The 25,331-nt window shown below is 45.6% G+C and overlaps 1 protein-coding gene across 2 annotated transcripts in view; it reads right to left on the minus strand.

Moving 5' to 3' along the window:
- The window catches only part of setdb1b (SET domain bifurcated histone lysine methyltransferase 1b), a 68,136-nt gene that overhangs the window by 40,793 nt on the left and 2,012 nt on the right, over positions 1 to 25,331 (minus strand). For both annotated transcript variants that reach the window (XM_084336201.1, XM_084336200.1), the window contains exons 2-7: positions 24,512 to 24,715; positions 11,945 to 12,120; positions 11,447 to 11,493; positions 10,644 to 10,776; positions 2,902 to 3,072; positions 1,738 to 1,942 (exon numbers count right to left, since the gene is read on the minus strand). In XM_084336201.1, coding sequence (XP_084192327.1) covers positions 1,738 to 1,942; positions 2,902 to 3,072; positions 10,644 to 10,776; positions 11,447 to 11,493; positions 11,945 to 12,120; positions 24,512 to 24,715 — 936 coding nt within the window. The remainder of the gene's footprint in view (positions 1 to 1,737; positions 1,943 to 2,901; positions 3,073 to 10,643; positions 10,777 to 11,446; positions 11,494 to 11,944; positions 12,121 to 24,511; positions 24,716 to 25,331) is intronic.

Genomic DNA, 25,331 nt, shown 5'->3' on the forward strand with positions numbered 1-25,331 from the left:
CGAAAATGGTAAACAAACAGGCTGAAACTCACCCCAGTCTCCTCGTAGCGTTGGGTGATGAGCGTGGAGCAAAAAGATTGCTATTATGGGATGTTGATCTATGCGATCCATTTCCAGGTTGTATAATACTATATACGTCCAAATAATGTTGTTTATTGAGTTATGGCAACGGATCGCTATCCAGTGTGTCAAGATGGAGTCCCGCGAGCGATAGCGAGTGGCCGGACAGAATAGGGAGACACACCGGCGTCACAATTATCGACATCCGGTTGCAACTCGCCGATCGGCCACCAGGTGGCGGTATTGAAGCGTTGGAGAGTTGAGCGGAGATCTACAGCACCAGTCAAGGATCCGTGGGTGAAATATGAATACCATGACAGAAATTTGAAATATTGATCTCAAAGACGCTGTAAAACGTCATTGGCAGATTACGCATGGCGAGGAATGACGTGGTAACACGTCATCATTGGCGAGAAAAGGGTTAAATTCAATTCAGTGCACCGCAATTCCATTCGCCACCACTTTCATCAAATCGAGGACACTTTCGTCGTTGAATGGTTCGTTAACGGTTTGTGCTCCATGTGTCAATGAAATTACCCCGCCCACTATTTTTTAAGTGGTGGCGAATGGAATTGCGGTACACTGAATAGAATTTCCAAGTTGTGCTGTGGATTTAAAAGATAGTCAAGAAAGTTAACTCACAGGTTAGCTAACGTTAGTAGCCAACATTATCAGTACGATTGTATCCAACACACAATGCATATTTTAACTTAAAACTAGGCTACTTTTGCGTATATACAGTCATTAATATATTCCAAATAAAATAAGTCCCTCGAGACTTCGTGCTGCTGCCGACTTGAGGTGTCGGTGGGCAGTCTGCCCGACCTTAATAAACAGCAGTCTGTTATAATCACATTTTTATGAGCTAACGAATTCCGTTATATTGGACATTTGTATTAATTATATCAAGCGAAGAACTGAGAAATTTGGCAGAGAGAGACGGCAACATTATCGTGGGTTTGCGCCGTGATGTATATCTCCACCTCCCAACGACTTGGTGCTGCTCATAATGTCTGGTGAAAATAATTCCCTCTAAGCACAATTTGATTATTTGAATTGTATTAAAATAGGCTAAAATTAAATAGCCTATGCGATGAACGAAACAATCATTACATTTGTCGTTGCTTCACCAAGCAGCCGGTCTAATAATGACATCCTGTTGTCAGCGCGAGCTGGCTGCTGATATATTTACGTGAAGCATGGAGCAGGCAGAGCAGAGCAGCGGTGTCAGCAGCGCCCCCACCCAACAGCTGAATTGCCAATGGCTGAATTGGAGTACTGCACCCTGCCAAGCCATGCTTCTCGCAAATATATCAGCAGCCAGCTCGCGCTGACAACAGGATGTCATTATTAGACCGGCTGCTTGGTGAAGCAACGACAAATGTAATGATTGTTTCGTTAATCGCATAGGCTATTTAATTTTAGCCTATTTTAATACAATTCAAATAATCAAATTGTGTTTAGAGGGAATTATTTTCACCGGACATTATGACCGGAGAGATTAAATATGTCGGACTTCAACAGATTTTGCCGGTCAAATACCGGTAATTACCGGCTAACGGAAACGCTGGCATGCAGCACCGCCGAGATGTTCTAAATAGAGTAATGTGAGTGCAGCTGGACCCGCCCACAGGGCAGACACATACCCAGCCCCCATCTTAAACCCCCTACACTTACCTCATACGGTTCTTGTTGTTGGGCATCTCTGCTACTATACCAGCGTAGAGCCACACCTGGTTGCCATCCTTGTACTTGGCGACCACGCGGGCTCCCACGTACAAGCGATCCAGGGTCGGGTTGTAGTTAAAAGCCACGTGATTCCCAGAGAGGAGGCTTTTCCCCTTGTTCTCAAACTTCACTTTGTACTTGAAGATACCATTTCCTGAACCCAGGGGGGGGGGGGGGGGGGGGGGAGAACGTTTGGTAAATTATACAGTACAATGTAAAAGTGCCCCCAAACACGGATTTATATAGAATAGAATAGAAATACTTTATTCATCCCGAGAGAAATTTGGACTACAAATCACTCACCGTAAACATTTAGGTAGACAAAAACAAAAAGTCACGAATAAGAATAAAAATAAACCTAAGAATAAAATATAATCTGGGATATACATTTCCTATGTTACATTCTAATATAAAATATACTAATATAAAATGTCCTAAGTTACAATCTAATATAAAATATACAGTAAAGAATATCCATAATATACAGTAAGTGTCAAATTTACTGTATATATCTGTACTTTACTGTATATGCAGGAGTCGTCCCATTAAAAGGATCTTTCCCGTCATTTTCAAGCCGGACCCCGTTTTCCTGTCATCTGGCGTCACAGTTCTGGGCCAAAGTGCAGCAACGCAACTCACTTAGGCCTAATTGTGGTCCAATTTACAAAACTTTGGTTGGAATCCATTGGTAATGGGTATGATCCAAAATAACAGAAAAATATGAGGGGAAATGGGTCTAGATTGAAAAATAACTGGAATTACTCTTTAAAAAGGCCCAATCAGTGATCCCAAAGTAAACAAATGGGGAGTCCCACCACCAAAAATAAGAAATTAAGAAGAGACATGATTTGAGTCTGTATTTGACTGACTGAGCTCTTGATAAAAAGGAGAAACACTAGACAACAGGTAAATATTAGTTTGTTTCTATTTTGTGGCTATAAAATTTTTGTTTACATGGGTAATATTTGTAACTAGAGTAAAACAGATCTATATTGCGATTTATAATAGGCCTGTTTCAAATAGTGCATTTTCCATTCCAAAATCACAGATTGAGCCTTTAAGAGAAAGATCCTACCGCCTACCGATACCTGCCAAAGTGAGAGGCTGTCGTACCAACAGGGTTCATGGCGATGAGGGACCCGCTGTGCCATGTCTTTGTGCGTTTCTTTCCTAGAATGATCATATCTTCTTTGAGCTCGTCCTCTTTGAGCGCAGGGTTGGGCTGGGTCGGGGTGTGGGCCGGAGCCTGGGAAACAAACACTGTCGGCACCGAGGTCAGACCACCTGCAGGGGAGGAGAGAGTATATGTAGAATCAACACATGGCCACACGTCAGTTACGGTATGTGCAACAGTCATTGGGCTGCAGGTCATAATAATGGGGGCCATAATAATAATTACTTTATTTGTATAGCACCTTTCATACAGGGGATTGCAGTTCAAAGTGCTTTACATGAGTAAGAAATAAGACATAAAATATGTGTAAAACAAGCAGCAAGAGCAAAGCATAAAGTGAGATAAAATAATGGATTCTGTAATCTGTTACAAAACATGATAAAGGTCAGAGTATGCACCCAGTGGATAGTGGGGCGTAGAGATAAAAGTAAAAATAAGTAAAATAATAGCAAGGGTAAAATGAGCAGACATAAAATCACAGTTTTTCACATTAGGATCTAACATCCCAACAGGCTACCTTGTTTATGGTTTGATTTAGTTTTAGTAGAATAGAAAAGACATGAATGATGAAATGGGCACAAAGTGCACATACTAAAAAATAATTTTTTTTACAGTGCAATACAAATTTTCTGGATTACCGTTTAACTAGGGCTGGGCGATATAACGATAAATATGGCGATAAATTTTAATAATCTATATCGAATATCGAAATTAAATAAAATCGAAAAATCGTTTTTTTTTTTTTTTTTTTTTTTGTGACCTGCAACAGGGCAGTTTTAAAACCAGAGACAGTGGACAGACTTGTCTTTTTTGCCTGCAACTTAAAGTAATGGCTTTGCTTGTCCAAATGACAATACTGACCAAATTGAGATTTCTTTTTCTCTTGTCCATTTATTTTGTTTGCTTTCTAATTTAAAATACAGTTTGAACCCGTCTGTAGTCTGTGTGCTAGCAGAACTAGACTCCAGTCACGAGTCATGGTGCACATGTGCGGTGGTTTGTCCACCAAAAAAGCGCCAAAAGATCGAAAATAAACTAGCAGAGCCAGAACTGTTCAACTCCCCTGGAGCCACAGCCAGCAGAGAAGCCGGTTTACTTTCGCTTTTAAACCAGCTGCAGCCTGAGAACTGGAGTGTGAGGGGATGTAACACTAAAGAAGGCGGCAATGACAAAGAATTGCTGCAAAATAAACATACATCTGTTGTTATATTTTTTTTTTTTTTAATACTTAAACAAAATAACAATTCGATAATTATCGATATCGAGAAATATGATAACATTATCATATCGTTATCGCGATATGATTTTTTTCCATAGCGCCCAGCCCTACGTTTAACAGTAATAAAATGCAAGCTTACTGGTGTGTGTGATTGTGTGAGAGAAGGGGTGTGTTTGGGGGGGGGGGGGGTTGTGTGTGTTAGGGATCGGACGATAAGAGTAACTCACGATACAATACTGTGACGAATTTGGCCGCCAATAACTATAATATCACGATAATCGAAATATTGCAAGAGATTTTATCTATGATACATTACGATCTGTGTAACTGAAGAAGAAAAAATACCCATAAAAAGGCAAAAAGCTACAATTATGGATTTATTCACACAATTGACATTAACCTCTTCCGCCCGTGCGGACCGGTGCCGGACCGCAAATGACATCACGTCATAAATCAAGCTCTCCAGACTGTGACAGGTCCTGAGAGCGGCTGAGAGGAAGTATAGAAAGCCACACCTCACTGCTGACATCAACACATATCACAACCTCTTGTTTACATTCTCCAAAACCATTACTAATGCCAAAGCTTCTTTCTTTCACCATAGGATCGAGGCATCTGCCAAGAACCTTCGCAAACTGCATGCTACCATGTCCTCCCTCCTCCCCCCCACCCCTTCCTCCCTCATCTTTCTCTGCCGAAGACTTTGCAATCTTCTTAAGTGGAGAACATCCGCAGCTCCTTCACCCAACCCCCACCCATTCCAAATACTGAATCGAGAACCTCATCCTTCACTCTGTCATCTTTCTCTCCCATTACAGAAGCAGAGACCCTGACACTGGTAACGTCGAACCGTCCGACTACATGCCAGCTGGATCAGCTATCCTCCCCACTCCTCCAGAGTCCAGACCATAGCACCGGACATCCTCCCATTCCTAACTGCAACCATCAACTCCTCCCTCAACTCGGGGTGGTCCCCACCTCCCTAAAACAAGCCAGAGTCACACCGCTCATAAAAAAACCAACACTGAACCCCACCATCATAGGCAACTATCGTCCTGTCTCTCTTCTCTCCTTCCTTTCTAAAACACTTGAACGTGCTGTATCCAACCAACTTACTGCTTATCTCTTACAGAATGACCTCCTAGACCCTAATCAGTCAGGCTTCCGGACTGGCCACTCCACAGAAACGGCCCTCATTGCGGTCACAGAGGCACTTCACTTAGCAAAAGCGAAAGGCCTCTCCTCTGTCCTGATTCTCCTAGATCTATCTGCAGCCTTCGACACAGTCAACCATCAGATCCTCTTCGCGGCCCTCGCAGGAATGGGAGTGGCTGGCTCTGTGCTGACATCATACCTCAATGACCGCTCCTATGTCATGGAGAGGGACGGGTGTCCCCCAGGGCTCAGTTAGTTTGTCTCCCCTATTTTGAGCATTTAGCAACCATCCGATTTGAAATCAGTTTCAAAATGGCGGAGCTCTTGCAAGAATAAAAAACCTACTGTACATACAGTAGATTTCATTATCTGTTCTACATGCATGCCTGGTGATACTAAATCCAAATTGAACTCGGCCACTTGAAAGAGAAGATTTGGCCCAATCCATAAATGTGCGAATTGGCTATAATAAAGTAATTTATAGGCCTGCTATTCTATATTCTATAATAATATTTCAAATTGCATTGGTCCAAATGGGAGAATTCAGTACTGCAAAACATTCTGTTTAATCATCTTCCCTTTATTAATTTCCTTAGACTTTTTGTAGACGTGATCTCAAGAAGGTACTGAATGAGCTCAGTGGCAGTTTTTCATGTCTGGTCATTTTTAGCATGGTGTTATTCACTGTCAAAGATGCAAAGAAAAATTATAATTCATATTAATCATGTTATTTTTGCAGATGATACAAATTTATATTGCTCAGGAAGTAATTTAAAGGAACTTTTGTTTGATATTGAAAGAGAGCTTGAAATTCTCAACTTTGTTTGATATAAATTGTCTCTCAAGTAAATTTATGGTTTTTGGTAATCGAAAAGAAATAGAGGGGGATATCGGGGATAAACGTTAACGTTTGCAAACTAAGTCAACATCATCCAGCTGACACCACAGATCTAGATATTATGACAACGTTAGCTAGCGCTAAAGCTAACGCCAACCAGGGGGAAACGTTAATGTACGGTATAGTCAGTGTAGCGGGAGGCAGCACTTGATTTGCATTGGCAAGAGTTTCTCATTCTATATCATGGCACGGAAAAAAAAACAAAAAACGGTACACAAACACCACGGTTCGGTACGTTTTTAAGTCACGGTTCGGTACGGGTTTTCGGTACAGTGGGGGAAAGTTTGGCTTTCCATGTTCCACTCAGGGGTGATGTAGTGTGCAGTAACTAATTGTACTTGTAGGGCTGTCAACGAATATTCTATATATATTATTTTTTTACCTACTTTTTCTCCTCCTTTTTCTGTGATTTTTTTCTCCCATCCCAATTACCTGCTGTGCCAATTCTCCCCTCCCGTCTTGAACGTTGCTCACATATTCCCCCCACTGGCCGGTTGTAGGGAGGATAGAAGCCTTGCATCACGTGTCCCCTCCGATACACGAGGAGGCAGCCTGTCACATCTTTTCACCTGCCAGCGCGGACTCTCATTGGCGAGGTGTAACGCGTGGGAGGCTCACACTACCCCCCGCCATTTCCTGTCTGTGCTGTGCAGGCGTCCCCAACCGACCTGTAGGAGTCGCTGTCCACAACGTCCAGATTACCACCCATCGACTTCCACCCGCTAACTCTGCCAATTGAGTTAGTATGACGACTGGCCCAAGCCGGAGGCAACGCCGACAGCCGGAGTCGAACCCGGTGTCTTTTGCGTTGGTGACGAGCGCAATGTCCGCTGCGCCACCCAGCCGCTGAAATTACAAATTCTTGTGGGTTTTTGGACTGTGGTGAGCCCGTTTTACACATGGTTCGTTACAATATAGATACTTGGCGGCAGCGTATCGATAACGCGTCGCAAGAGGAAGTATGACGATATATTACAGTATAGATGTTTTGTCCCACCCCTAGTGTAGATGTAGAATCAACACATGGCCACACGTCAGTTACGCGCAATAGTCATTGGTCTTATCACATTGAGTGCCACGGACACGTTTTGTCGTTAGTTCATGCCGACCTTTGAGTGCCCCCGACGCTATATAGCGTTTGTTTGTAGTTTTTTTTATTATTGGCGGTTTGAATTCATATTTCATCAATCGAGCCTCAGGTTAGTGCTGCAGACTCTCTGAGCTCAATTGGGAAGATACCGCCCCCTATCGTCTCTCCCTGTGTAACTGCACCCCATTACTTTACACTGACGAAGGGGGGGGTGGCCAGTTTCCTCATTTTACTTTTCCCTCAAGCCAACTGAAGAATCCATTGTGCTCGCCGGCACGGAAAACACGTGGATTATGTATTTACAGTACCCAACACTGTAATCAATAAGCGTGATCGATATTTGGAATGGCGATCAGGAATTGGAATAATATTTTTGGATAACATCTGATCTCACGTAAGGAATCTATTTTACCAGTCTTAGGATAATCAGAGCTATTTTCACCTATATATAAACATTTGCCCTATGCGTGTGTGTGTGTGTGTGGCTGTGATCGCTGATGAGGAAATGAGAGAATCGATTTTTCAGCCGGCCTCTATAGCGTGCATAAGTACACAATATAATATCGATAATTAGGGTTGGGCATCGTTTGGATTTGAACGATTCGGGTTCCGATTCCGATTCTCCATATCGATTCCTGTTCTAACCTATTCTCGATTCCGATTCTTTGCAGTGCAGGACAAAACAGGTCACAGCTTATTTCGCAGGAGGATTTTCTTTTTTTGAAAAATCTTACATTTTTTTTCATACTATTCACATTGTCAGTTGACTTGATACAGTTTAATTTGGTTGCTGTACTGTAACTAGGGTATTAATTAACAAAGTAAAAAATAAAATAAAAAGATTTTTTTTTAAGAATCGAAATTAACACTTTGACCGCCAAGGACGCCTAAACTAGTCATTCCCCACCATGCTAATTCTGCCAATGATGCCGTAACACGTCATTGAGATCAATATTTCAAAAATCTGTGATCGCAATCATATTTCTCCCCCGGAGACTTGAGATCTACTGTTGATCCCCTCTCAACTCTCCAACGGTTCAAGAGCGCCATCTGGTGGCCGATCGGCGGATCGCCCAAAGCTACGAGGAAGCTGCGGTGAGTTTCAGCGTTTCTTTTTTTACCGTGTTCGATACAAACTGCTCTAATGATCATATCACCCACACTAGATGAATCATCCAACGTTGGCCACGGAATTATAAACGACCCCCCCCCCCATCCGGTCAACATCAGATGATAAGTAGTAACTTCTAGAAGCACGTCCATTTGAATTTTTTTATCTCGCGCCGATTGCTATCAAACTGTATCTGATCATCAATATAATGAATTTAGGGCTATACATCACGTTCTGCAGAATGCTGCAGAAAACGATAAAAACATATTTATACTTTAGACCGTATTTTAGTATGAATATGTGAATGAAAAAGTATAACGTTCCCACATCCTGAACGATAGATAATTGACGTTGAATTAGGGCTGGGCGATATGGCCTAAATATGATATCACGATATTTTCTGACCTTTCGGCGATACACGATACACATCACAATGTTTTTCTTTTTTACCCCAAACAATTCATTATGAGGCTTACCAAGACAGTATTTGATTTTGCAAGCTAACATTAAAGACAAAATAAAATACCCATGCATTTAGCATTTTTATATTATATATTAGATTTAGATTATTAGATTATATATTGCATATATTTAGCAATGAGATATTATATGATTTAGATATGAAATATGATGAATTGAAAATGGGGGACCCTGATGTAAACAAGACTAAAGTCTTTCTCTGGTCTGCATCCCCTTAACAATTGTATGTATTGAGCTGTACTGTACCCATTCTGCAATATGTTAATAAAGTTTTAAATCAATCAATCAATCAATCAATCAATAGCATTTTAATGAAACTACTGTATATATGTATGTCTCTAAATGTTTTGATGAATTGAAAATGGAGGACCCTTATGTAAAAAAGTCGAAAGTCTTTTTCTGGTCTTCATCCTCCTGTACTGTATTGTACCCATTCTGCAACCCTTTAACAAAGTCTTCACTCATTCATTCTGACGGAAACATATAATTTTGATTGACAGTCGAGTCTGCCAATTACGTCACAGCGCTTGCACCCGCCCTGCTGTTCTTAGCACCAATCGGCAAGCTCCTAGCTTTTTACTTCCTGAATGTCCTGTGGCTGAACAACGTCAACAAGGCTACTAACGTTAGCTCCCCGCGGCCGTCGAGTAGGAGACCAGTGCTAAACAGGATGACTAAATGAGGCATAATGATTTTACTACAACGAATGTTATAATAAAAGCCTTTCCATACATCTGTCTGATTGAAAACTTTATTAACAGACCGCGGAATGGGCATATCTCAGCACGGGCTGAGATATGAACGAGTAACGTGTGGACAGATTGACGCGACACAATCCTCTTGGGCAAAACATCACGATATCCACGATACGTTGAAAAAGTGTATCGTTAATGAACTGTACCCGATATTTATATAATATCGTCATATCGCCCAGCCCTACGTTGAATGGGCCATAGTAATGTCAATTTAGCAATACAATTTAAAAAGTTATAGCCCTGCAAAGAAGGGGAACTTCTCCATAGACAAATAGAGCTGGCAGAGAAGGGTATAATGATGTACATAAGCCTGGCGAAGAAAGTGTTAAGAATCTAAATGCAAATATGTTACTTCCGGAAGTTAGGAACCGGTTCCTATAAGAACCGGTTCTCGGTGCCCAACCCTATCGATAATCTAGCGTTTATTTGAAAACGATTCATAAATAGGCCGAAAAACGTGTTTGTGTATGCCAGAATATTCCAGTAAATGCCGTTTATCACGGAATCTATATATTTTCCTTGAAAACGAGGGCTTTACAAAATGCTATAAAACGGAAATGAACCGATTAAAAAACAACCCGTTTCGACAATGTTGAGTGCAAACAAGTCATTGATAAGCGACGGGCAGATTAGACACATAGCCATAATTTAAGACAGAGATTATGCGTTCACAACGCTATCATTGAAGTGGGTGGTGGCATTTAACCACGTTTTACCATGTTAATGGCTGGTAATGGCAAGAGGAAGTATGACGCTATATCACAGTATAGATGTTTTGTCCCACCCCTAGTGTAGATGTAGAATCAACACATGGCCACACATCAGTTACGCGCAATAGTCATTGGTCTTAATAATGGGGATCATGTGTGTGTGTGTGTGTGTGTGTGCGTGTGCGTGTGCGTGTGCGTGTGCGTGTGCGTGTGTGTGCATGCGTGTGAGAGAGGAGGGGAGGTGGTGTCATGTTGCATCTCACCTGACTGGTTCATAGACAGTGTTGGGACTCCGAGTAGTTGAGGAGTAAGTGGACTCTGGGTCTTACCGACCGTTTGGACCAACTTCTGTACCTGCTGGGAGGATTTCTGCAGAGCCGCCGACACCTCCTTGAACTAGTAAACAAACAGGGTCTACGTCAACATATATAGAACAGTTGTCTTGTGCTTTGCTTCTGAGTTGTGTGTATGTTGTTCTGGGAATGTGCTGCGAGGTTATAATACTGTAGTGATGGGAATGTGCTGCGAGGTTGTAATACTGTAGTAATGTGCTGCGAGGTTGTAATACTGTAGTGATGTTCTGCGAGGTTGTAATACTGTAGTGATGGGAATGTGCTGCGAGGTTGTAATACTGTAGTAATGTGCTGCGAGGTTGTAATACTGTAGTAATGTGCTGCGAGGTTGTAATACTGTAGTGATGTTCTGCGAGGTTGTAATACTGTAGTAATGTGCTGCGAGGTTGTAATACTGTAGTAATGTGCTACGAGGTTGTAATACTGTAGTGATGGGAATGTGCTACGAGGTTGTAATACTGTAGTAATGTTCTGCGAGGTTGTAATACTGTAGTAATGTGCTGCGAGGTTGTAATACTGTAGTAATGTGCTGCGAGGTTGTAATACTGTAGTGATGGGAATGTGCTACGAGGTTGTAATACTGTAGTGATGGGAATGTGCTACGAGGTTGTAATACTGTAGTGATGGGAATGTGCTACGAGGTTGTAATACTGTAGTGATGGGAATGTGCTACGAGGTTGTAATACTGTAGTAATGTGATGCTTCGTTCTCACCGAGGCATCCTTGACGGGAGTGACCGGGTTCTTGGTGGGAGGAACCACTACAAGATGTTAGTGAATACAAAAAGAGAAATTAGAATAGAAGCATCTGATTGAAACAGGACAGTGAATTGCAACAACTTTCCTTTGGACAAACAGTAAGGCCTGTGAATGAGTTGCAGAGAATTATTACATCTGCTGTTTAGTCTATTTTGACGGAATTTAACAATTGAGAGGGGATTTTTAAACGAACTAGACAAGAAAGAGATTTCGGTCCTTGGCCCTCAAAAAGGTTGGGCACCCCTGACTTGATGTTGAACAGACTCTAGAGGACTTTCTAGGGGGAGCAGGAGATCTCCCAAAGCAGTCGCCTATATCTCTATTGACCATATTCACACAGCGGGCAGGGTGGAAAGGAGTCCCAACCTGAGCATGACATGAGAGCAAAATGGCCGCCGTGTGAATATGGTGGATGGGATCACCGCGTACAGGAAGGAGTGAAGCGTGACTTACGGCAGCCGACAGCAATGACATCGTCGTCATCTTCGTCTTCGTCGTCGATCTCGATGACCTCAGAGGACAGCACCCCTCCTCCCACCACCACCTCGTCCTCCGAGCTGCTCTCCACGTAGATCAGCCCATTGTTGCGGTAGGCCTGCTTCACCAACAGCTCGCACTCTACTATGGACCTGAGGAACAGCAGGGATGAAACACCTTATTCATTCGTTAAAACCCCTTTTTCAACCACAAACACAATGAATGGGCTGCATTTCTATAGCGCTTTACTAGTACCGTACCAGTACTGCTCAAAGCACTTTACAATGGAATGACTCCATACATGTTTTTGGTATGGGTATGGGTGGCACCAGTGGGAATCGAACCCCTAATGCTCAACGCGACAAGCACTCTACCCACTGAGCTACCCCTGGACCGCCACCATAATTATCGCACCACTAGGGCTGGGCGATATGGCCAAAACATCATACATACTGTGATGGTATAACATCATACTGTGATGGTATAACGGTATTTGATTGTATTGCCATGTGTTAGAAGCTGTAAAGTCAATCCAAATCACTTGGTGTTAAAGGAGCAATTCACCCCAATTCATTTCTTTTTATAGTACTCCATGTAAGGGGGAACATATGATTTACCATCTATCCATCTAGATCGTTTCAGTGTGATTTGCATAGTTTGAGATATCTGCCGTAGAGATATCTGTAGTCACTCCAATACAATGGAGCTGAATGGCATTTGGTTTGTGGCACCAATAAATACATACCAAAAGAACTTGTACAGGAATGCCTCTTTCCAGACCTTGTTGTGAGAAATTTCATGTAGGAACTATTTTCTACAGAAGTACACCCTCATTCATTATTATGAGGGGTGTGGTTTGGTAGAAAGTAGCCCCAGAACCAGTCCAAAATACAATCTAAGCCATCCCGAAATAAAATCTTTGTTTTTCTTGTTCAGATTAAATAATAACAGCAAAACTAATGATAATAATAATAAGCCAATGTATGTTACGATTTTATGATATCAAGGCCCATGACTGATGCAGTAGAAAAACGATGCCTTGTTGATGTGCAATCAAGAGATTACAGAAACATAGATGGAGAGAACAGTGCAATGTCAAGAACAGCACAAGAAGCACTTCTGTGTGGTACAGTAGTAATAGGCATGTGTTAACTGTTAACAAGTGCAGATATTGTACAGTGTTTGTATTGATCTCATATCTGGCTCAATCAAGTAACATGTTCAAGAGAGAGAGAGAGAGAGAGAGAGAGAGAGAGAGAGAGAGAGAGAGAGAGAGAGAGAGAACTGCTAGTGAGTGAGTATTCCCTGGAAAGGTCGGTCATAAATCACTGAGCTGTTCACCGGCCACCAGCACTTGCATAGTCAGTCTGTGCCACGCAGCCCTAATCTTTCATGGATTTAGGTAGAATTTTACTTTCAGTTTACAAACATACTATCTGTTGCATTATCTGGCTATATCAGGACAGAATTTGTTTAGTTAAATTTTATTGTCCAAAATGTGGAAATTTGTCTTTGGTCTTCACCATTGAACAAACAAATAAAACAACAACAATGACAATGACAGCAGACATTATACATATACATACATCTGTAATGGGGAAGTGCAGAGTCTCCACTAGCCTAGCTAAAAACCACAACACAAGCTACCTCCCAGCGCTACCCACCAACTTCAAGTTTCAAGTTTCTTTAACACTTTGAGTGCCAGCCACGACATAATTCGTTATTTCATGCCAACCGCTGAGTGCCAGCCGACGAGCTATGCCGTTTTTAATCGTTATTTTTTTTTATTAGCGATTTCCATTCATAGTTCATCAATCTAGCCTCACGTTACCAGTGGGGATCTGTCTGAACTCGAACAGGGAAAATACCACCCCCTATCGTCTCCCGGATGGTAATGCACACATTGGAATGGACTCAATGAAAATGGATGAGAAAAGAAAAATCCGGAATCCACATTTTACTTCTCAGGCAAGTAACCCGAGCCGATCTGACTCATTGTGGACCATCAGAACAGCGTGGAATATATATTTCCAGTACCCAGCGTTGGATCAATAAACGCGATCGATATTTAGAATGGCGATCAGCGGGCGGTTAGGTGGCTGAGCGGAGATTGCGTTCGTCACCAACCCCGGAGCTGTGAGCTGGATTCGCCTGTTCGAATCCAGCTCACAGCTCCGGGGTTGTCACCAGCTTGGCTGGCCGTCTGCACTAATACAATTGGCTGTATTAGAGGGTGGGAGAAGCTGGCGGGGTGGGTCCGGGTCGTTGTAAACAGCGACTCCTACAGTTTGGTCGGGGCGCCTGCTAAGCGCGGATAGGACTCGAGGGGGATAGTGTGGTCCTCCCACACGCTACGCCCTCTCGATAAGAATCCGCGCTGCCAGGTGAAAAGAAGCGGTGATTGGCTGGACGTGTGTCGGAGGAAGCACGTGGTAGCCTCCACTCTCCCAGATGATCTGACTGTGGGGGGTAAGTGCGCAGCGACCAGGAAGGGACTGGGAATTGGCATACGACTAACATTGGGATGGGAGAAAATCGGAGGAAAATGGAGGGGGAAAAAGACCAAAAAAAAAAAAAAAAAAAATGGCGATCAGGAATTGGAATAATCTTTTTGGAGAACATCTGATCTGAGGTAAGGAATCTATTTTACCAGTATTGGGATAATCGGAGCTGTTTTCACCTATATATCAACGTGTCCCATATGTGTGTGTGTGGCTGTGAGTGTGTGTAGCTGATCAGGAAATAAGAGAATAGATTTTTCAGCCCGCTTCTATAGCGTGCATAAGTACACATATACTATCGATAATATAGCGTTTTTATTTGAAAATGATTCATAAATAGGCCAATAAATGACAACGTGTTTTGTGTATTCCAGTAAAGGGCGTTTATCACAGAATCTTCTGAAATCTTCTGGAAGTTTCAAGAAACGAGCGTTTTTCAAAATGGTATAAAACGGAAATGAACAGATTAAAAAATAATCCGTTTCGACAATGTTGACTGCAAACAAGTCATTGATAAGCGACGGCCATATTAGACACATAGCCATAATTTAAGATATAATTTATGCGTTCGCAAATATGAGAGCTCCATCATTGGGTGGGTGGCGGCATTCAACAGGGTAAATAGGACACGGAGGCCGGCACTCAAAGTGTTAACACAATCCCGCCCGACCACGGATAAATCCGTGTTTCGAATCCAACGGTTGAGGACCAACAAGGTTGTTTTGGCTTTTATTCCATTGTAATAACCTACTCGATGTCACCGAGCTGCACTGCAGATCTACCCTCCTCTTCAAATTCTGAAAAGTGCATTACGGGCCAGATCCTCTTAGGGGCGCTGTCTCGATAATGCAGTGTGCCCTGTGGCAGAACGGTGCACTTTTTTTTTTTTACTTTCAATGTAGTTTCCAGTTAGCTGGATTCTGGATGTGCAGCCTGTAGCTTGGAATACGTTTTGGGACACGGATTTCAGTGTGCAGTAAAGTAATATATCATTAGCCAATGGACATATCGATCTACCAGATGGCGATCGATAACTGGGAAATCATTTTGGGGATCCAACCGGCCCACGGTAAGATCTTTTTCACGTAGATTACATGCTGATCAGGGCTTGTTATGATAGCCATCCACCCGATCAGCGAATGTGGCTACTGAGGCTAACGCGGTTATTGGTAATCAATAATCAGAAACGACTACCCCGCCCCCCCCCCCTTTCATGCATTCATGGTGGACCATCATACCGATCATATGCAGTTTGAGTTTTAACTGTAGCTTCTGTATATCCGAAATGCCATTGGATTTAACGTTAGTAGCTTAGCGGCCTGTATCTCGCCTTCCAGGAAATATCCCAGCCGAAATCCCTTATAACGCTTATATTCAAGACGCTATAAAATGAGAACGTATTGATGAAAAAATTATTTCTTTAAGCCATTTTGAAGGGACGGTTTATGGTGTCAATTGACAATGAGAATGGACAGATAGCAATACTATAAAGTATATATTTAGCTCTACAAACAGCCCCACGGACTATGCAAGTCTGTTTAGAAATGCTGGCCGTTTAGAGTGATTTTAGATGCATCCAAGTGGCCGCGAAAGTGTTAATAGTCGTAGTTAATAGTAAAATACAGAATACTTTTCCATGAAATGCTTTTTTCTGTATGAGCTCCTGAGAGTGTGCTAGATAAAATAGATAAAAAGTATAAACCACCAAAATACAGTCCTACCCACCACTACAACAGTCCTACCCACCACTACAACACAGCCCTACCCACCACCACAACAGTCCTACCCACCACTACAACAGTCCTACCCACCACTACAACAGTCCTACCACCACTACAACACAGCCCTACCCACCACCACAACAGTCCTACCACCACTACAACAGTCCTACCACCACTACAACAGTCATACCCACCACTACAACACAGTCCTACCACCACTACAACAGTCATACCCACCACTACAACAGTCATACCCACCACTACAACAGTCCTACCACCACTACAACAGTCCTACCCACCACTACAACACAGCCCTACCCACCACTACAACAGTCCTACTCACCACTACAACAGTCCTACCCACCACTACAACAGTCCTACACACCACTACAACACAGCCTACCTCCCACCACTACAACACAGTCCTACCCACCACTACAACAGTCCTACACACCACTACAACACAGCCTACCTCCCACCACTACAACACAGTCCTACCCACCACTACAACAGTCCTACACACCACTACAACACAGCCTACCTCCCACCACTACAACACAGTCCTATCCACCACTACAACACAGCCTACCTCCTAGCCCTACCCACCACAACACAGCCTACCTCCTAGCCCTACCCACCACAACACAGCATAACTCCCAGCCAGCGTTTCCGTTAGCCGGTAATTACCGGTATTTTACCGGCAAAATCTGTTTAAGTCCGACATATTTTATCTCTCCGGTCTTAATGTCCGGTGAAAATAATTCCCTGAGTCTAAGCACAATTTGATTATTTGAATTGTATTAAAATAGGCTAAAATTAAATAGCCTATGCGATGAACGAAACGATCATTACATTTGTTTCCTCGTTGCTTCTAATAATGACAACGACGTTGTCGGCGAGAGCTTAGTGCTGGGTGTGCGGACTTTTCTGAAGCTGTAGAGCCGCAGTACCAGCAGTACAATGCAATATTCCAGCAGTACTCCAATTCAGCCATTTTCAGCCAATGTTGGGTGGGGGGCGCTGTTGTGCGGTTCCCAGAAAAGAGCCAATAACAGCTGAACAGCTTCTCTGCAGCGCCATACTCTTTGCAAATAAGTTGTTGCGAGGTGGAGAGAGTCGTCACGCAAACCACGATAATGTTGCCGTCTCTCTGCTTTCTCAGTTCTTCGCTTGATATAATTAATACAAATGTCCAATATAACGGAATTCGTTAGCTCATAAAAATGTGATTATAACAGACTGCTGTTTAGTGTCGGACCGACTGCGTATCGGTCTATTTTATTTCAAGTCAGCAGCAGCACGGAGTATCGAGGGACTTATTTTATTTGGAATATATTAATGACTGTATACGTGAAGTTGAACATTATGATTGATATGTGTGACGTGTCTGATACAACGAGGTGAAGCGATGTCTACTCGAGATTCATTTGGGGGTGCGTGTGACAGAGCTGCTGCAGCGGGAGCCTGCAGGGCGGGAGCTTGATGCTGGTAGCGTATCGCACTAACTTGAGAGGCGAGAGATAGTAATTTGATTCTGCAAATCAATTTCTCATTCTTCGCTTGATGTAATTAATACACATGTCCAATTATAACGGAATTCGTTAGCTCATAAAAATGTGATTATAATAGACTGCTGTTTAAAACTCTGACCGGAATATCTCGAATATGTCCGGTGATAGAAATCTTGCAGGACACTCAGACCGGCACGAATATGTTCTAACGGAAACGCTGCTCCCAGCCCTACCCACCACTACAACACATTTCAACTAGGCTTGGGCGGTATGACGGTATTACGGTATACCAGGGTATTTCGAAATACCGACGGTATGATTTTCAATACCGTGACGTCACAGACTGTGCGCCGACTCTGTAGTGCACAGCACGCGCCAGCAGAGGGCAGGGCAGTCTGTCTTTCCCTCTCTCAGTCAGAGCAGAGCACAGCTGAGCAGGTGACGCAACGCGCATGTTCCGTTGGGTCTTTCATCTTGCATGTGTTAATCTGCACGATAAATAAAGACTTATTCTTCTATAGAATGCGGTTATGGACCGTTTATTAACAATAGGTTATGTATATAACCTAGTTATATTAGTATTGGCTGAGCGTCCCGCTCTGAGCCTTATGAGATACCCCTTATCTCCTATGATACCTACTGTATCCCAACGAACAACTACATGCACCCACACCTGAATGGGGCCCCGCCCCTATGGAGGCGTAGCCTATATAACCATGACTCTGGTCACCAAACACTCTTCCTCGCCAAATCTCGTTCCAGGAAAAGATCCCTCAAGAGGGAACTCAGGGCCGCGCAGAGCGGGACGCTCAGCCAATACTAATATAACTAGGTTATATACATAACCTATCGTTATATATCGTATTTGCTTATCGCGTCCCCGCTCTGAGCCTTATGAGATATGGGTTAGAGCGGACGCGAGACCCGACAGATGTACCCCCTGAGGACCCGTAAGCCCACATCAAGGGGTGCGGGGAGCCCTGTCACCCCATCCTTCCTAGTGAAGGGGGGGCGCAGTCAACTCCACCTGAATGCGAACAAGAGGGAACCAGAACCCCTTGAACACACCGTACAGGCGGAACCACGTGTGACTCAACACACTGTGGCCCATACCCATACACTCCTGCTACCCTACCAAAGGATGGGAAGCAGGAAAGGCCACAGACCCCAGAACCGCCTGGGAGACAGAACCCCCGGTCATGTCCATGAGGTAAAACCTTACAAAGGGGCCCGGGGAGGACCATGAAGCTGCAGCACAGATGTCCTCCACCGAGGCCCCACCCAGGAGAGCGGCAGAGGCAGCCACCCCACGAGTGGAGTGCGCCCTGACGCCCCCAGGGGGATCCTGCCCAGCCAACGTGTAGCAGAGGGCAATGCCCTCGCACAACCAATGGGACAGGCGCTGTTCGATAGTGCCTTACCGGCATGAGAACCACCGTGACAGACAAAAAGCTGAACGGTGACCCCAAGGTCCTGAGTACGGCTGAGGCAATTCCCAAAGCACGGACCGGACATGACCCGCATCTAACTCACCACCGTGAGGAGGCGGATGAAACGCCTGAACCACAATATCCCTGGAGCGGAAGAACTCCGGATATTTACAGGCACGAAGGCAGGATTAGGCCGCAGAGTGGCACCGCAATCGGAACGAAAGACAGGCACTCTGGGCGTACCGAGAGAGCACAAAGCACACCCACGCGTCAGCGGAGGTGACGGCCAGCAAGAACGCGGTCTTGAAGGACAGCTGTTCCAACGGCGCCTGCTCGAGCGGCTCAAACGGGGCCAAGGACAACCGACCGAGGACCAGTTGAAGATACCAAGTCGGACCCCAGGAGCGTTGCACCGGCTTAACGCGCCGAGCGCCAAGCAGGAAACGCTTCACAAGAGGGTGGCTGAACAAGACATCCCCTCAAACCCCTCATGATAGGAGGATATAGCTGCTGCATATACCCTCACCGTCGAAGCCGACAGTTGCCGACAGTTACCTCCAGTCTCTCCTTGATAGACTAAGGACAGCATCCAGGGGGCAGGAGACTGATTCCCGGCCCCCCGCCTTACACCACACTTGGAACATACGTCATCTGCCCGCGTAAGCGCGACAGTGGAGGGAGCATGCGCATTCCGGATGGTAACACCATCAGGATCAAGAACCCGCGCCCCTCAACGTACCCGTCCCAACAACTGACCTAACAGATGTATGGGGAAGAATCCCTGGCGGCACGGCATCGGTCCCAGACCTGCCTGGCTATGTCCAGACGTAATCCTCACCCGTCAGGATGAGGACCGCCCCGCGACAGTACACCTGCACCCACATTCTCCCTGACGGGGATGTGGGGAGCCCTCAGGCCGCGCAGATGGAGGACGCCCATAGCCAGCCGCCCGCCGCCTGGTGCAGACAGGGGGAGCGTACTCCTCCCGGTCTGTCGATACACGACACTGACGTATCGTCCGTCCTGATCAACACCATTTGTGGACCAGAAGGACCGCTTTCAACACCAACACATTGAACGTAGCGCAGACCGGGCAGCATGGTTTGCCAGCTGCCCCCTACTGCGTTGGCCCGACGCGTCACCAGCGACGGAGGCGTCGGTGAAAACGCGACGTGAGACAGCGCCGTAACCGTCCTAGGACAGAACCTCCCGAGCGTGTTGACAACACGCTCTGAGAGGGATGCCCATAGCCCTCCAACCGTTGACTGGGAAGAGGAGTACTCTACATCCAGTTTACAGCAACCCCAGGCTGGTAGAGACCTGCCTGGTACGAGACCTGACGATCCACCTTGACCGCGAAGGACCAGAACGTCATCAGGGCAGAACACTCCGTAACCCCTGACGACGCAGAGGCCCCAGTGCGGCCTCCACGCACTTGGTGAAGATGCGGGGAGCCAGAGAAAACCGAACGGCAGCCTCTGGTACTCATACGCTAACCCTGCAAAGGAAGCGTAGGTAAGCCCTAGGATGGAAGATCGGAGATGCGCATACGCATCCTACAGGTCTATGGAGGAGAACCAGACCCCCACCTGACAGTGTTCAACAGGTAGGAGACGATCCAAAAAATGCTGAACCTTCCCATGGGACAGGTCCAGCCTGGGTCTGACACCCCTCCCTCCCGACTTCTCAGGCAGAGAACACCGGGAGGAGAATGCCACGACGATGGCTTGCTTCGTCCACAGAGATTGGATCTCGTTGACCAGAGCTGTCACTGCTGGAGACCCTGACAATAGGGTCTGTACCAAACCTGAAAACGGGTGGGGTTGTGTAAACACAAGTCCCCGCCTCAGCGTTCTCTCCATCCACCTCGACATATGGTACTGCCGTAGTCATATGTGATGACACTCCCAACGCACCCGCCGTCACGTGGCGCAGGTCCGCCAGGAACTGTAGATAGTTGGCCCGGTCCCCCCGCTGTGCGTAGCCAACCCTGGAACCGTACGAGCAGCGCGTTCCGTGTCGGGACATCTGACCCTGACACCACCCACGAGGCAATCGCACCCAAGGGGGGACCCCGACAGAAAGGGCCGGTCTGATACGGGGGGCTTCCGATGAAAAAAGCCCCCCCACTGAACACCGCTCCAGAACATGCTGAGGAGTTGTTCTGCAGCCGGACATGCAAGGTGTAAGGACCCCATGGGTTCCTACACACCGTAGCCCTGCAGTGATATTACTACCACCCCAAATCACGCGTGCCTGCGACCACTGCCAATATTTCAGGAGTGGGAGGCACCAACATGATACCTGGCCTGGCGAAGGCGAGGCCGGGGAAGCCCGCACTGTGTGCCTCAAAAGGTTTCGAGCCCCCCTGCTGACAACACTTAAGTTGACAGACGTAACACCAGGCTCAACCAACACAGCTTATGGTGTGGGAGCCGCTTGACAGCACAACATTCTCACGGACAGACCCAGGCTCAGCCATCAACTGGGTGTCAGCCCCTGTCCCCATGAGAAGCGAAAGGGGGGCCGCCCGCGCTTCAACGAAGGCACGCGGCCCGCAGCCAAAGGAAACAATCAGAGCCCACTTTTTCCGCTGGTGTTGGGGAAGGGAGTGATCGGAGAGCGGGCTGCTCGCGGCAGGACGGTGACGGCTTGTTTGTTCAAGCCGAACCCCTCCTACATGGCCGATCCCTCGGCCGCCAAGGCTGTCGGCCTTGTGGACACCTGTCGAATCAACGCCCAGGATACCTCCGGCGGGGGAAAACATGGCCGCCTGTCGAGGGCCTCGTCATCGCCGCTGACGAGGCCGTGCTCTCTCTTCTTCTGGCTGCGCGGTGTGAGGCGGTGTAGGGCCTAGGACAATACCGCCCGCGCTCCAGCAGAAGACCAAAATCCCCTGCGGAGAGGGGAACCCTGAGCGGTTATAGCTTGCGGCTGGGTCAAAGCTAATAACGTCAACAACCTCGCGCGATGTGTCGACGTCGGCTGGCCCTCAAGGCCCCGCCACCAGACACCATTTTTTTTAATAGAAAAAAAACAGCAATTCGAACACAGTTGTAGTTGTCAGTATGAATGGTTGAGAGGAGAGAAAGCTGTAGCAAGACAGACCTTCTCATAGCAGAGTGACAGAACGAAACAATAGCCCACTACACAGGGGGTGGGGGGCCTCGCGTTTAAATTCGCACAGGGCCTCACATTTCTCCCAGGCGGCCCTGCCCCTATACTACTACAGCCTAGCGTGAGGCGATGTGGAACCCAGATCAACAACCGCCTGCGCACAGACACGCAACATGTTTACCATGTCGGCTGGACCCATAGCCCCACTACCCGACGCCAATGTGGATAGGAACTAGCCAGCTGAGCCATAACCCGCCGTTAAGTCCCATCCTGCAGTAATATAGCTCTACTGCTACACCGCCGAGCTCACGCATCGGCCCCAGATGGGGACAGACACCGTTCCATAGACCCCGCCGGAACACAAGGTAACATACCTGGCTAGGCTACCTAGCCACGGCCTACCCTGTTGTCAACCCATTTACCCGAAAAAAGGTAAATAGGACTCAGCAAAAACCCCCACAACAGCCACCGACTGACCTTCATTGATGAACCGGGCAAGAGGAGGGAGAAGTGACAACATCTCACGGCGGAGACATTAGAACAGTGTAGCAGTTAGTATGTAGCAGTAGTGGTAGCATGTGACATTAGCGATAGCATGTAGCATAGCATTAGATGTTTAGCAGCACGCCCAAGACAGTTTGGAAACCGTTCACTGCAATGAACGTTCACCAAACCATCCTGCCCCCGGCGCCAACACACAACATGGTTGTGTAACAAAACAAACCAGCATTACTAACACTAATACCCATGCCTGAAGACACAGGGCCTACCTGGGTACAAGCTGGCCCGACAGCCAATCTTGTACAGCTGAACCTTGATCTGCTGTCATCAGACGAGGAACATCAACATAGGCCCGTCGTGTCGCCGAAAACATGCTTCGAAGATGCCAGGGGCCAGCAACCTCCGGTAAGCTTTCAACATTATGACTCTGATCTTTTTCATCCTGCTAGTTACGTATGGTGCACGCAGCCGATACGATGGAACGAAAATAGAGGAAGAGTGTTTGGTGACCAGAGTCATGGTTATATAGGCTATGCCTCCATAGGGGCGGGGCCCCATTCAGGTGTGGGTGCATGTAGTTGTTCGTTGGGATACAGTAGGTATCATAGGAGATAAGGGGTATCTCATAAGGCTCAGAGCGGGACGCGATAAGCAAATACGATATATAACCATGGGCCCACTTCCAGACATTGGATGATTGAGGAATCGGGAAACGGAGCGTTTTTCTAACATTTTTGAAATTGATTCGTGATGAATGTGGACTCAGGGACATGTTGTTTGGGTACCGCCCGGTAAGTTATGTTATGGTTAAGCGATTGGAAGATGAACGTATGAGATATGAATGCTGGTGGTAGTGTATGTTTGGTAAAGCGTTCCAGTTCGACTGTGTGTGTGCGTATTGGCTTCGCGATTCACTACATTGGTTTAATGGCTTAAGCTGGGTTTTGATTATTATTAATGCAGAATACATTTTGTGCGTCTGTGTAGTTGTGTACTACTGTCGTGAGTTTGTGAGTCATATTGCTCTAATGTCAGCCTCCGTTATACGCTCCGTATGACTCGTTTCATATCTGCGTGTATCGAATGTGCGCGCTGGTTTGTTTACAGCGCGTTTGTTTACACTTGGTAACACGGGTCGCTAAGGAATGTAGGCTCGAGTGGAGAGTGCACTTTTAGGTTGAAAGAACGGCCCTAATGTCAACGTGTTTCAATATAAGCATTATGTATGGTGATAACGAGTATATTGTTAACTTAGCTCCGCTCCCCCTCCGCCCGCCCCCCCCCCCCCCCCCCCCCCCCCGCGCTGATGAAAATGAAAGTCATACCGTCATATACCGTATACCGGGGTATTATGTCATCAAGGTATGACGGTGTGAAAAAAATTATACCGCCCAAGCCTAATTTCAACCACATCTGCACTCACTAGGGTTGGGCATCGTTTGGATTTGAACGATTTCGGTTCTGATTCCGATTCTCCATATCGATTCCTGTTCTAAACTATTCTCGATTCCGATTCTTTGAGGTGCAGGTCAAAACAGGTCACAGCTTATTTCGCAGGAGAATTTTTTTTTTTTTTCAAAAATCTTCAAATGTTTTCATACTATTCACATTGTCAGTTGACTTGATACAGTTTAATTTGGTTGCTGTACTGTAACTAGGGTATTAATTAACAAAGTTAAAAAAAAAAATTTAAAATGCAAGAATCGAAATGCAAATATGTTAGGAACCAACCGGTTCTCGGTGCCCAACCCATAGCACTCACTGGTTGGCGTTCTCGATGAGCTTCTCCGTCTTGGCCCCCTCCTCCTCCTTCTGTTCCACCCACTCTGTGAGCTCTGCCAGCTGAGCCTTCCTCTGCTGCACGGCATCACTCTTCTCCACCTCATTCTGGATCCACTTCTTCAGCTCGTCCAGTGAGAGGCCCAGTTCTTCCTCCAGGTCAGAGTCCCAACCCTCCACCTCCATGCTGAAAAGAGATGAGAACAGCAGCGGTGACACGTCAATGTGCGAGTGAGTGAGTGTACCAATAATAGGAAAGTAAAATGTCAAATATAAGATTAGGAAGAAAAAACGAATCAATAAAGTAGAATAAAAAAACAATACAAAAGAGTAAGAATACAAGACGTATTATCATCTATACACACATAAAAGATATAGAGATCTCCACAGAGAAAAACTGAATTGGATCATGGTTGGAGGAGGTTGCTCAGCAGAGGGTCACTGTTGCAGTTTCTCCCATCCCTAGGTATTATTTACTGATGCTGCATTCAAAAAATTTCATATAGTAGTAATAATGGTCAGAAAGACTTCACCTACACAGTTATGTAGGTGATGATGAATGAACGTTATGATGAATTGAAAATGGGGGATCCTGATGTAAACAAGACGAAAGTATCTCTCTGGTCTGCATCCCCTTAACAATTGTGTGTATTGAGCTGTACTGTACTCTCTCTGTACCCATTCTGCAATCATAAAGTTTTCAATCAATACGTGTGAATTCATTTGAACCTCTCTAACCAGCTAAATGAGGGTTTCCACCACCAGACTTCTGTTTTTCTGTTCATAACTATTCTCTCTGATGT

The sequence above is a fragment of the Notolepis coatsorum genome (assembly GCF_963971535.1).
Source record: "Notolepis coatsorum genome assembly, chromosome: 19".
NCBI classification, from domain to species: domain Eukaryota; kingdom Metazoa; phylum Chordata; class Actinopteri; order Aulopiformes; family Paralepididae; genus Notolepis; species Notolepis coatsorum.